We start from the raw sequence: 11,928 nt of genomic DNA on the forward strand, positions 1-11,928 counted from the left end.
GACCCAGGCTGGCCCACAGCTGTATTCTGTAACATTAACATCAGGTTCACTATAAATGGGAAAGCTGCTGGGGATGGGGGGGCTCTTTGCTTTCCTCTCCCTCTTCGTCCTTCTCTCTTCTCTTCTCAATGGTTACTGTCCCTGGAGGGACTTGCCACCTCTCTATGGGCTAAGTATAATTCTGTGTCTTTTGCATTAGCATTTACATGGGTTTTCTTGTTTTTATTAAATCTGTTTAAATTTTAACCCACAAGTCTCCCTCCTTTTCCCAATTCCCTTTCTCGGTTGGGGAGGGGAGGTTGGGTGATAGAACAACTGGTTATTGTTTAGCCCTGGGTGCGGGCTAAATGGAGACATGCATCATCCTTTTATTTTTTTTCTTCCCTCTTCTTAATGGGACCAATTAACCAACCAAGGCTTAAGATTGTTTTGTCTTACTACTTCAACCAGTAATGTCCAGCTATTTTGCTTTTGGTGGCACTCATCAGTGGTCTTAAGCTCATGAGCAAAATATGGAGTAGCATCAAACAGCAAAAACAGAATTCTGTGTAATGATTTCCACTCAACAGGTTTAGATGCTGAAATTACTTGGAAGCCTTGTCAGCCAAATCTTAGTCTTGTGCAATAGAAAAAAGTGCGATGTAATACAAACACTCATTGCAACATCAGATAATAACAGAAGTCTATTACATATACTAGTGTTTGTTTATTCATTTAACTTATGTCATCAAAGAACTCTTGAATGATATGAATTATATTCCTGTTTATTAGCAGAATTTTACTTACCTGAGTTAACATATCAAGCTAACCATCTGTAATCATATAGATACTCTATTTAGAAAATCACCTTATCACTCATATTTCTCTAAGTGTGTTAACTATCAACACGAGTGGTGCAGGAGCATTTTAAGATGCTTAGGACATTAAATTTTCATTCTAATTAATGTTCTTTAATCTCATTAGTGAGGAAACTGGGAACTTCATTTTTAAGCAATGCAAGTACATAATTTTTTTTCAGTATGGAAGAGAAAGTTATTCAATATTTTTTTCTGTTTTGTAATGAAACATTTAAAAAAATATATTAATACTGTTGTTCCACATTCTGTTTAAAACAAACAAAAAATAATCACGACTATGACTTCCTGTTGTTGTCAGCCATATATTTTTCTCTAATGGTTTTTTGTCCTTCATCAGTGTAAGCTTATAATCCACTTCCTTTTTATTGTGTTTATGCTGTTGTATGCTGATGAACTAGAAGAAAAGCCTGATTTTCAAAGAATAGACAACTTGCTATTCTAGCCAAATAGAATAAGTATTTTATTTGCAAATTTTACAAATTGGATGTTTTGATTAAATAATCTTTTGCAATTATAATTTGCAGCAATATTCTTATCGAGTATAATCACATTTAAGGTACCACAATAAGATTTTTACTTTGTTCTTACAATAGTTATAAATCTAAATATCACTCCTTAAATGTATTTTTATTGAAGGAATATGTAACTGGGTAGTCTTAAGATGAGTCACCTTTTCCTTCTATAGCTGTCATGGAAACTGGCAAGATGGAAAAAATTCAACAAAATGAGAAGTGTAGCAGTATTTTAAAATTCATATACATGATCTTTATACTTGCAGAATAGCTTTTCTTAATAAGAACTTATCATTAATGAATATAGGACAGCCTTTGCAAGAAGAGAGAAAAAACACTAGTGCATCTTACTGATCTGTAAATTTAGCAGACTCAAAAGATCACTTCAAGTGCATATGCATTTTCTCTAATATATCCTGATTTATTTTAGTGGCTCTTGTGTATTCACGGTAATTCTTCCCTGCTGCAACACTCCTGTTGCAACAATGTTTTGGGGGAGTTGATGCACCATTCAAAAAACTTAAATTACTTTTTGCAATTATCTGGAAAAAGTGCGTGTTCAAGCCCTAACAGATAGCCCTAAATGCTATAGGGTTGTTCCCTCTTAAAAGTTAACTTGCAGTTGTTAAGTCCTGAAGTTGGTTCTGAAGTTGAATGCATACAAATAAAGTTCTAGTGCCTAGATGGATCTGTGGCTTATTTTCTTTTCCAGGAGGCTTTCTGTGCCTCCTATTGAAGAAGAAAAATTATAATGATCTAAGCAGTTGCTTCAGCATGAACTTTATTAGATATCATTAACTGTAGTGAAGCTATCTAATTCTTAGTTCCTTGTTTAAATGTCTGATACTTGGGTGTAAAAGGCTTGACGCTGCATGAGACCACTGTAGGAGTACACATGGAGAATTACATTCGATTAACTGATTTTGTACTCTCATCATTGCAATTCAGCAGTCAGTTTTCTTTGGGTTTTTCCTTCTATTTTTACCCCTCTTTTAAATAAGATTTTGTTAAATACCAGCATGTGACTTGCAAAGGTAGATTGCGGCTTTTTGTTTTTAATAAAGCTTTCAGAATCATAGGCCATACTTTGAGTCACTGCAAATTGGAGGTAGGAATGTAAATATTAAAACTCATCAAAAGATTTAAAAGAAAAAAAGAGGAAAAAAGTCACAATTACAGGCTTTGAAATATTATGGTCAATCTCTTTGGACAACGTGAAGAGATTTAAGAGCATAAATTACTTAACTGCAAAAGCAAAAAACAAACAAACAAACAAACCCCACAAAAATACTAGCTCTCCCTAGCTATAATTCAATTTTTCAAACTCAAAAATTAGTCTGTGTACTTCACAACAGCTCAGTTGTTAAGGCTATCATCATGTTTTTAGTAATATGAACTTTATGGGAAGTCACATCAATTAATTTTAATTTGGAAAAAATGCTGCTTAGATTTAATTCTTCCCTGTATTCAGAAAAGGCTTTGAAACATTAGGAAGAAATCATTGCTATGTGAAGTAGAGCTATGGTGAGGGCGGGAACACACTGAAAAACTTATTTCTCAATTTCAAAATAAATAAAATAAACCCTGCCTACCCATCTGTAATGAAAATTAACCAAACATGCTATCTTGTTTCCAGCAAACTGTGCTGCGTGGATATTTGTTCTTTTTTATGTGTTGCCCTAATTTTTTTCCATATTTTTGTAATCTGGATTCCTAACAATTTTAAGAATTTTAGTGTAAACTTCAGAATCTTTAATTTATGGTTCACTTGTTTATTTAAATTTAAAGGATTCCTGGTTACTGCTGTCTGCTAAGTAAAGGGCTGCTGTTCATAGTTCTTTGTTAACTAACACTAGCTGTTTCCAAGATCACCAGAAGTGTACAGTGCTTTCTGGTCATCTTTCATCTGTCCAAGCTTAAAGTGTTCTATCACTGCAACATATGAGAGTATATAATTAAATTTCTTGCTTTTTTAAATGTTTGTTAATCAACTTTACTTGAAATGGATCCTTCAAAACTGAATTCCAAATAGTGCTCTAGTTAAGTGTAACCATGCTTCTTATTGTTAAAATACACTTCTGAAAATGAGAAAGCTTTGAGGATCTCTACGAGAGCGGAAGTTTCAAGTGCTCATTAATGAAGGGCTGTTCCTTCTGCGACACTCTTACACATGTAATAAACAGCTTGACAAATGCTCTCAGCAAAGCTAATAATCCAGAATGATTATTAGAGAATGGAGTGGGAAAAAACAAGCTTCTATGATTGTGTATTCCATGGTGATTCTGAGCCTATAATGAAAAAATACTTGTTACGTCTGTTTAGTTTTACGGTTGAAGTATTTTCTGTTAAATGATACCCTTCATGTTGAATCCATTTAGTACTAAACCCAGACCCTTTTTAGTCAGTGGTATTCACATCTTGATATGCTGACAGCACTTCTTTTTTAACCTTCTTTTTTAACCTGAGACCAAATATCCAGATGGTCTCAGACCTTCAAGATGTGAAAATGCATTTAAAAGACAACTTTGGAAATATACACTGAGACTTAAGATCCAGAAAAAAAATGGGTTTGTGATATCAGTTAGAGCTCTAAAGATTTATATATCTATTATGCACTTCTACTAATAGGTTTCACTATGGATGTCAAAGAGCATTTCTATAGTGACTAGTTAGGAATAGTGGGAAAATGGAAGAGAAGACTCCAAGGTTCTGAGCTTTCTTGGGACTCGTGATATTCTCCAGTAGTTCTCTCTCATTCTGAATTGATGCAGTTTTAAAATGTTTGGGGTTTTTTTTTAAGTTGCTATTTGTTTATAACCATACTAGTACAGTGAAGAGTGCTCTCAAATAAGACTTTTTATTCATCAGAATGACTTCCTGAACACATCTGTAAGGGAGGTAATAAAATGTTTGGATGCTGTCTAAACTGATTAATTACTTTATAATAAAACCTTGGACTTCACTAGAACCAGAAATGTAAATAAATAGAGTAGACCAGGTTATGCTTTCTTCTTAATTATACTGACTGCTTTCTAATCCAGGTGAACCATTTGCAGTGCTTTATTTTCATGTGCTTTTAGTAATCATACATAAATTTATTCATGTGCATAATTGTACTGCTGTAGCTTTTTTGTCAGTAATTAGCTACACCGTATTTGTTTCGTATGTCATTACCTGAATCAATATCTGAACTATGCTGTATTTTTTACAGTAGCACTTTGATTCTCATTCAGGATAAAAGGAAACAATTCAATTATAGTAATTGCAATCATATGTTTTTCCAACACATTTTTAAGGTATTGTTTTAAGGCGGTGTTTTAAAGGACTTAGAACACTTTCTTCAAGAATCTCTAGATTTTGGTTTGGAAATGTAAGTGTAGATACAGGAAAGCTGATGGACTTTACTGTATCCATTTTTTGAGTTTCTTCTATTTTATTCATCTTTACCTATGCAGAGATTCAGATCTCCCTCCAACTCTGTTCATTTTTCTTCTTCCTGTCCTTCCATTACTCCTTAAGTGCAAAATGCATATTATATACAAGTATAACCTCCCCAGTGAGTTTTAATTAGTTTTTCTTCTCTGCACAGTCCCTTCAGTCTGAGTATGTTCAGTACTAAAGCCTTGCTGCTTTGGTGAAACCTGTTGAGCTCTTAAAATCGAAGTCCTTCATGAAGGGAGAAGAACTTAAGGAAGGAAGCTGCTCACTCAGAGGAGGAATCTTCAATACAAGACGTATTAAAATCTTAACTCCAAGAGGAGACTTCTTAACAGGCAGAAATTTCTTGTTTATGACTACTGCAGATGCACTGATGTTGAATTTATGGAAACTATTTTACCCCATGTTTAAATACAGATTTAAACTTTTAATGTTGAGACAGCTTGAATATATTTCTAATGGGTTTCATTAAGATGTTTATTAACTTGTGTACAGTGTTAAAATATGTATTAAGAGAATATTTTGGTAAGCAATATATAAAAATCATGTGAAAATTAGAATATATTTTAATTTAGTGCTAACTTTGCTACAAAAATGTGTATTTTAAAGAATTTTCATGTGTTTATCAAACATGAAATTTTTTTTATGAACAAGATGTTTTTCTTGTTTTACAGGTCCATCATTATTGCTAAAAGCCTAATGTAATTACTTTTTCACTAATTGGTCTTCTGGTAACTTAATGGAAATCTTAACTAGTGAGAGACTAGTTATCACATTATCAACTAAAAGCACTTGATACATAGTCAGCTTTCCACTTTCAGCTGCTAATGTTTCATAAGGAAACACTATGAAAGAAAAATAAAGGGAAAATATTTGTTGAGATGTAATGTAACTTACATATTCCATTGCAAAGAGAAAGCAGTTTATCTGTTGATTCAATTGTACAATTAATGCTTTCTTTCAATTTGTCTTAAAGGAATGTTTTAACTTCTCTTTTCAATGTAGAATGTTAAATTCTGCTATGCAATATATACTGCAAAAATGAATGCAGACCAAACCTAAGTTGGTAGGAATGTGTTTGTTCAATGAATTTGGCAGTGCTGCATACTTACATGTTTTTGACCTACATTTGGCAGTATGTGTACAGTTTCATTAGCAAAGCGTACTAAAGTAAACGTTGGAAATAGACTAAATTTTCACTTATCAGTTGGATGCTTCATAAACTTTTAATTTGAAAACTATTGTTAAACATACAGCTAATGTAACCTCCTGCATCACAAAATGTTTTTGTCAGTAGTAAAGATGCTCTTTAACATAGAGTTTAATCAGGTGTGATTAGGAATGAGACTTAGAATGAAGTGGTATTACATTGAAGTACTAAAGATGATGTGTAAAATTTTCAGAACTCCACAAGTGCATATTAGGCAAAAAAAAATGTAAGCAGCTGTGAGGACTTGATTTGCCACTAATTTAGAAGACAAAACCAAAACATATTTGTTACCTATAAGTTTTTCCAATATCTACAGGAACTTGACAATAAAACTTGGTTGAATTGTCAGTCTGTTCCTGCAGACCTGTGAATGCCCTGCATTTGCTTTACAACTGAAGTTAAGATAAAGTGCCACATTATTATTTTTTTTTTTAAAAAAGATCAGATCACTAATTGCTATGGAAAGTTGTACTGAAAATGTTAATAAGCAATACTGAGAGCAGCTATATAAATCAATGAATAAAATTTATATGCAATACTGTACCTTTTTAAACTGTATATATGTAACATACACACATGAAGTAGCATATGTGTGTGCATATATATATAATATACTGAATTATGTATATGAATTATAAATTAATGGTAAGGTAATTCTACCTCTTATAAAGAATTTTGTCATGTACTTTGTTATAAATAGTTTTCCATAATAAAATATTGTTTAATTTTGAAGTATAGATACATATATACATACAGCTAATTGACAATAAAATGCCTATATCAGCCAGCTTTGTTGTGTCTTGGCTTTTCTTATTTAGACCTTTTGATATGATTAGATCTCTAATTGAAGAGTAGCTCTTCAAAATCATCTTCTTCTAAAGCATGTAATGTATTTATAAATAAGATGAGGTTGCAAAAAGACATTAGTATGACAGGTATATTTTATAACCAATCTCTTTAGCTATTCTTCTTGTATTTACTTTGTGTAACATCAAGTATTTAATCAACATGTTGATATTATGATGTAAAGGTTATATTTCAAACTGCCATACTTTAAAAGCTGTGTCTGAAGTGAAGAAACTTTTTTTTTCCTGGACAAGGACCCTTGTTAAAGGTGTAATATACCTTGTCTTTTTTGCATGTCCCACGGGTTTCTTAGTCTTACTAAAGGTGGGGTCTTTCTCCCTAAGAACCTCCAAGATCATGCTTTCATTTAGCTTTTTATCCTTACTTCAATTAAAAACTAGTCACAAATGGTTCTAACATTGTTTAACTCTGCTGCTGATTTTCAGCAAATTTGTGTGGCATGATTATTTATCCATGGTGCTTAACATACCTGTCAGGTAAGTCTGCACTGCAACAGATGATGTGAACAGTATGTAACTTACACAGCCACTCTAAAGGAATGGCAAAGCCAGGAATAGAGCAGATGCTTTAGAAGTTGCCCAAATTCTAGTGACTTTAGTGACAGTCTAATCTAAAAACACAATAAAAGGCTTCTACCACTACATTCAGACAATTAATGAATGTTGATTTGGATGTGTAGAGTAAATATAAAGGAAGAACAGCTAATTAAAATGTTTCTAGTATGTAGGCATCAGCCTCTCCCTTAACCTTTTTCTAGACTTAACTTCTATTGATTTATTGTATGCAATACAGTACATGCCACCTAATGTACAACATATTTTTCTATTCTTAAAAATGAATGATAAATATAGCCAGTATTCTGTAACAGCTTCTAAAGAACAACAAAAAATCTGGGGACAGTGAAAGGCCAGGGAGGTCTTTAGAACCTTGTACCTTTTAAAAAATACCCTGAAATTTGTTTCATATTTTCTGTTCACTTATCCTTGAACTTTACCATTTCTGTTGCTTCATAATCTCCTTGTTCTGGGAGAATAAGCTGTAGCACATGAGATCTTTAAAAAGAGGTCTGATAAACATGTAAGGATGGATTAAATAAATCTAGAGGTCTCTACTGGGCCTATGATTCTGTGGCTAATGCCTTATGAAACTGTTAATCATCTCTTTAAAGTATGCTTTATGAAGCTTTTTCGTTAGGGAGCTATTTCTTGTTACAGATTTAGAGAATATTTTTCAATTACAGTACTGCAGAAAGAGGAGGATTTTAGTTTCTGTAATAACTGTTCTCTACTGACAGCTAAACAATGAAAGGCCTCAAAAGGTTTGACACTTGATTAGATCTACACTGTAAAATGCAGCAGGCAAAAAATATGGTAATTAAGGGCCTGATCAAGTAAATTGCTCAGGTTATGTCTTTAACCTTAAGCACATGAGCAATCTAATTAATTAAAAAAGAACACAGGTATTTATGTTTGTAACAAATCCACATTTGGATCAATAGTCCTGTGAATTGCAAACATGAGCCTTTCTGTCAAATAGAAGATGTGCTGTTTTGCAACACAATAATCAATTAACCCACACAAATTAACTTCAATATCTTAATTTATATTGTAACTATAATTACATCGTAATATATTATTTTGGTATTGTCATTTGTTAGCATCGTGAGTTTAACAATATCTAAACACGCCTTATAAAGATATCTTTGGTCAATGTACAGGTCATACCTTACGAGCTGAAATTGCTTACTTCTGTAGCCCACCTATAACACACCTGTAAAAGCAGCTTTTCTCCTGAACTCACCACAAAATTAACCAGCATTCCTTTTCTGGAAAGCTTTTGAGAGGAAATGTAGGTTCTTTTACTCAGTTTCTTATTAAATCTTGTCTATGGTACGGAGAGTTAACATTTTGTCCCCGTTTGAGTAAAGCACTATAGAGTTCCTGGGAGAATCCCACTACTCCAACTCTTCTCCATTCAGGAAGGGACTGTTAAGCCCTACTCTTCAACCAGCTTTTAGTCCACCTAAGAACCTGTCATTCACCTCTGCAGGAACCTGAGCTCTGAATTAATTTTGGTGCAAGACCATTTCAAATGCTATGCTGATTCTGTTTTATCTGTGTACTTACTGAAACCAGCATTCACCTCTGGCAGGCTGGTGATGCAGGGTTTCCTGCAGGCTGAGACAGGCTGAGTTTTATGAAGAAATGCAGAATATGTAGATTGAAGACCAGCTTCCTCTAAGAGGTACTGTCTTACCAATTATCTGTGTATCTATTGTGTTTTAAAGACTTAATTTGGAAAGCATATTGTTATTATAGACCAGTTCTAAAATTAACTTTAAGCTTGCAAAAGCACAGTGTGCTTTCTCTTAGCAAAAATAAGATCAGAAAAAATCAGTTTAAGCGAGTATCTGGCAGAGGAGTTTTTACAGTAAATGGATTGTATTTCAGACAGAAGTGACGGATACTGGTTTGAAAGCTTGCTGCAAATGAAAGTTGTGTAAGGCAAAGAGAAAGGAGTCAGTCTGTAGTTGCTGTATTTCTGGAGCATGATAGGGTTTGGTTTTTTTTTTTTTGTCTTGATTTAACAAGTTGAAAATCTGCTGAATAATTCATGAAGAGTGGAAGGGCTGAATCTTCCTGGAATGATATACAGTGTACGTACTGTGGCACAGGAGAAACTGCAAAGCTTTGTGCCAGTTGCTGCCGTTTCTGCTGCTGATTGCAAGGTGCTGCTGCTTTTGGCATTTTCACAGCTACGGAATCCTCAGTCGTGCTCTGGTCTGCTAACAGCTATCTGCTCCCTATGGACCCACCTTCGCTAGCTACAATCTGTGGGATCTCTTGCTACCTGCCTGCCTTGGACACTGCTGTTCTCTGGATGGTTACTGTGAACCGAGTTTTCTGGACCTTGCAGCTCGTATGACTGAAACCTGCCTTAGAGTCCCTCAGCTGCACATCCTCCCTGGGGCTTGGTGGGGGACTCCTGCAGCAGGATCTTCTGACCCAGACAAGGATGGGATTTACAGGGAGAAGTCAAAACTGAGCTGCATTCAGCGAGATGCCCAACGCCTCTTCCTGGAGTGCTAGCTCACCTCTGCTGCTGCTCTGGGAGGACTCCTCTGGGACCCGCATCTTCCTGTCGCTGCTCTATGCAGTCTTAGCTATCTCAGGGACTTTATCCAATGTGATGGTCATCTATTTAGTCTTCTCCTTCAAGAAGCTGCAGACAACCAGTAACGCCTTCATTGTGAACGGCTGTGCAGCAGACCTAAGCGTGTGTGCCCTGTGGATGCCCCAGGAGGCTGTGCTGGGGCTGCTGCCTTCCAACTCCTCTGCCCTTCGCTCGGCAGAGTACCGGCTGCTCCGAGGGGGGCTCCTCGGCCTCGGCCTCACCGTCTCCCTGGCCTCTCACCTGCTGGTGGCCTTCAACAGGTACGTGCTCATTACCAAGCTGCCCAGCGTGTACCAGGCCCTCTACCAGCGGAGGCACACGAGCTGCATGATCGGGCTCTCCTGGGCCCTCGCTCTGCTCCTGGTCCCGCTGCTGCCCGGCCTCTGGACGCCGGGCTCTGCCCAGCAGCCGCCCCCGCGGCAGACGGACGGCAGCTCTCGCTATACAGCCCTGCTCCTCGCCCTGGCCGTGCTGGGCCAGACCGCGCTGCTGCTCCACTGCTACCTGGGCATCGTGCGGCGGGTGCGGGGCAGCGCCAAGCGGGTCAGCGTCCTCAACTTCCACCTCCTCCACCAGCTGCCCTTCCCCGCCGCCCCGCCGCCGCCCCGCCGCGCCCAGCGCCGCCTCAGCAGCGTCTCCGTCCTGCTGCTCTGCTGCGTCTTCCTCCTGGGCACCCAGCCGCTGGTGTGGGTGAGCCTCCTCGGCTTCTTCCTGCGGCCGGCCCCGCCGGCGCTGCAGGCCGCCAGCTGGCTGCTGCTCTGCTCCCTCTCGGCCCTCAACCCCCTGCTCTACACGTGGCGCAGCGAGGAGTTCCGCCGGGCGGCCCGCTCCGTCCTGCCCCGCGGCGAGGGCCCCGCCGCCGCCCCGCGGCCCGCCGCCGCCGCCGGCCCCGCCGCCGCCCCCCCCTGCCCGCAGCTGCCGCGGCGGCGGGGGACGCCGGGCAGCGCCAGCGCCGCGCCGCGCTGAGGGGCTGCGGCTGAGCGCGGGGAGGCTGAGGGCCCCCGGGCGGCCCGCGGTCCCCCGCCCCGCCGCCTGGAGGCGCCCGCGGGCCGGTCCCGCGCCGGGCGGGCGGGAACAGCTGCGTCCCCTCAGGCCGCTCCCCGCCCCTCCCGCCGGCGGTCACCTCACGTCGGGGAGCCGAGGCGCGCGCCCGCCCGCCTGCCCGCCGCGGCCCCTCGCGAGGCCCGGTGTCCTTGCTACACCCACCCCGGCTACACGTTCTCCTGTGGCTCCTTTCTGACCCCACGCACCTCTTTCCCGCTCACTCTTTCACCGCACCGACAGGCAGCCCGAGGCTCCGGCTGCTTTTCGGGGCACCGGGACGGGCGCTGAGGCGGGGGCCTCCTGGCCGCCCCCCCCGCCCGCAGCGCGGCCCTCCCCGCCCCCTCAGCTCCGCTCCCGCTCACGGCAGCTGCCCGCCCCCGGGTGCCGGCCGGGACTCCAGCCAAAAGCGGTGGATCTAGAAATCTGGGATAACTGGTAAATAATGCAACGTACGTTAACTGTTGTTATGCTTTAAAGATTTCAGTATGAGACAGGCACCTAGACAGCTCTTTTTGAGACTTCGTGCAAGTGTGTTTTTGTAAAATCTATGTTTTGGCATTTGAAGTAATTCTTTGAAGTGAGCTCCCTGAACACAAGGGTCAGTTGTGAAGAACTGGCGAGTGTCTCATTATGCACACACACACAAATACACACACACACACACACACAAATCCAGAAGGAACTGCTGCCTTTCCCCCCGGTTACCTAATCTCTGTGCTCCATGCAAGACCCTCCTTTATCTTTCCTGGCAAATGTCCGGATGATGCAGTCTGTGGTAACTGTTGAAAGGAAAAATAGATACACCTTTGTGGCGATCTGGTTTGGA

General features: G+C 39.5%; 2 protein-coding genes across 4 annotated transcripts in view; both read left to right on the forward strand.

Annotated features, from left to right (window-relative positions):
- The window catches only part of CDC14A (cell division cycle 14A), a 65,111-nt gene extending 59,784 nt beyond the window's left edge, over positions 1–5,327 (forward strand). For all 3 annotated transcript variants that reach the window (XM_068405922.1, XM_068405923.1, XM_068405925.1), the window contains one exon: positions 4,959–5,327. In XM_068405922.1, coding sequence (XP_068262023.1) covers positions 4,959–4,972 — 14 coding nt within the window. In that variant the 3' untranslated portion in view covers positions 4,973–5,327. The remainder of the gene's footprint in view (positions 1–4,958) is intronic.
- Positions 5,328–9,944: 4,617 nt separating this feature from the next.
- GPR88 (G protein-coupled receptor 88) lies at positions 9,945–11,024 on the forward strand. Its single transcript, XM_068407056.1, has one exon. The coding sequence runs from the start codon at positions 9,945–9,947 to the stop codon at positions 11,022–11,024; it is 1,080 nt and encodes a 359-aa protein (XP_068263157.1).
- Positions 11,025–11,928: the final 904 nt, after the last annotated feature.

The sequence above is a fragment of the Nyctibius grandis genome, chromosome 8 (genome assembly GCF_013368605.1).
Source record: "Nyctibius grandis isolate bNycGra1 chromosome 8, bNycGra1.pri, whole genome shotgun sequence".
NCBI classification, from domain to species: Eukaryota; Metazoa; Chordata; class Aves; order Nyctibiiformes; family Nyctibiidae; genus Nyctibius; species Nyctibius grandis.

Coding starts and splice junctions, on each gene's coding strand:
- GPR88 (XM_068407056.1), top strand. CDS start 9,945: ATGCCCAACGCCTCTTCCTGGAGTGCTAGCTCACCTCTGCTGCTGCTC.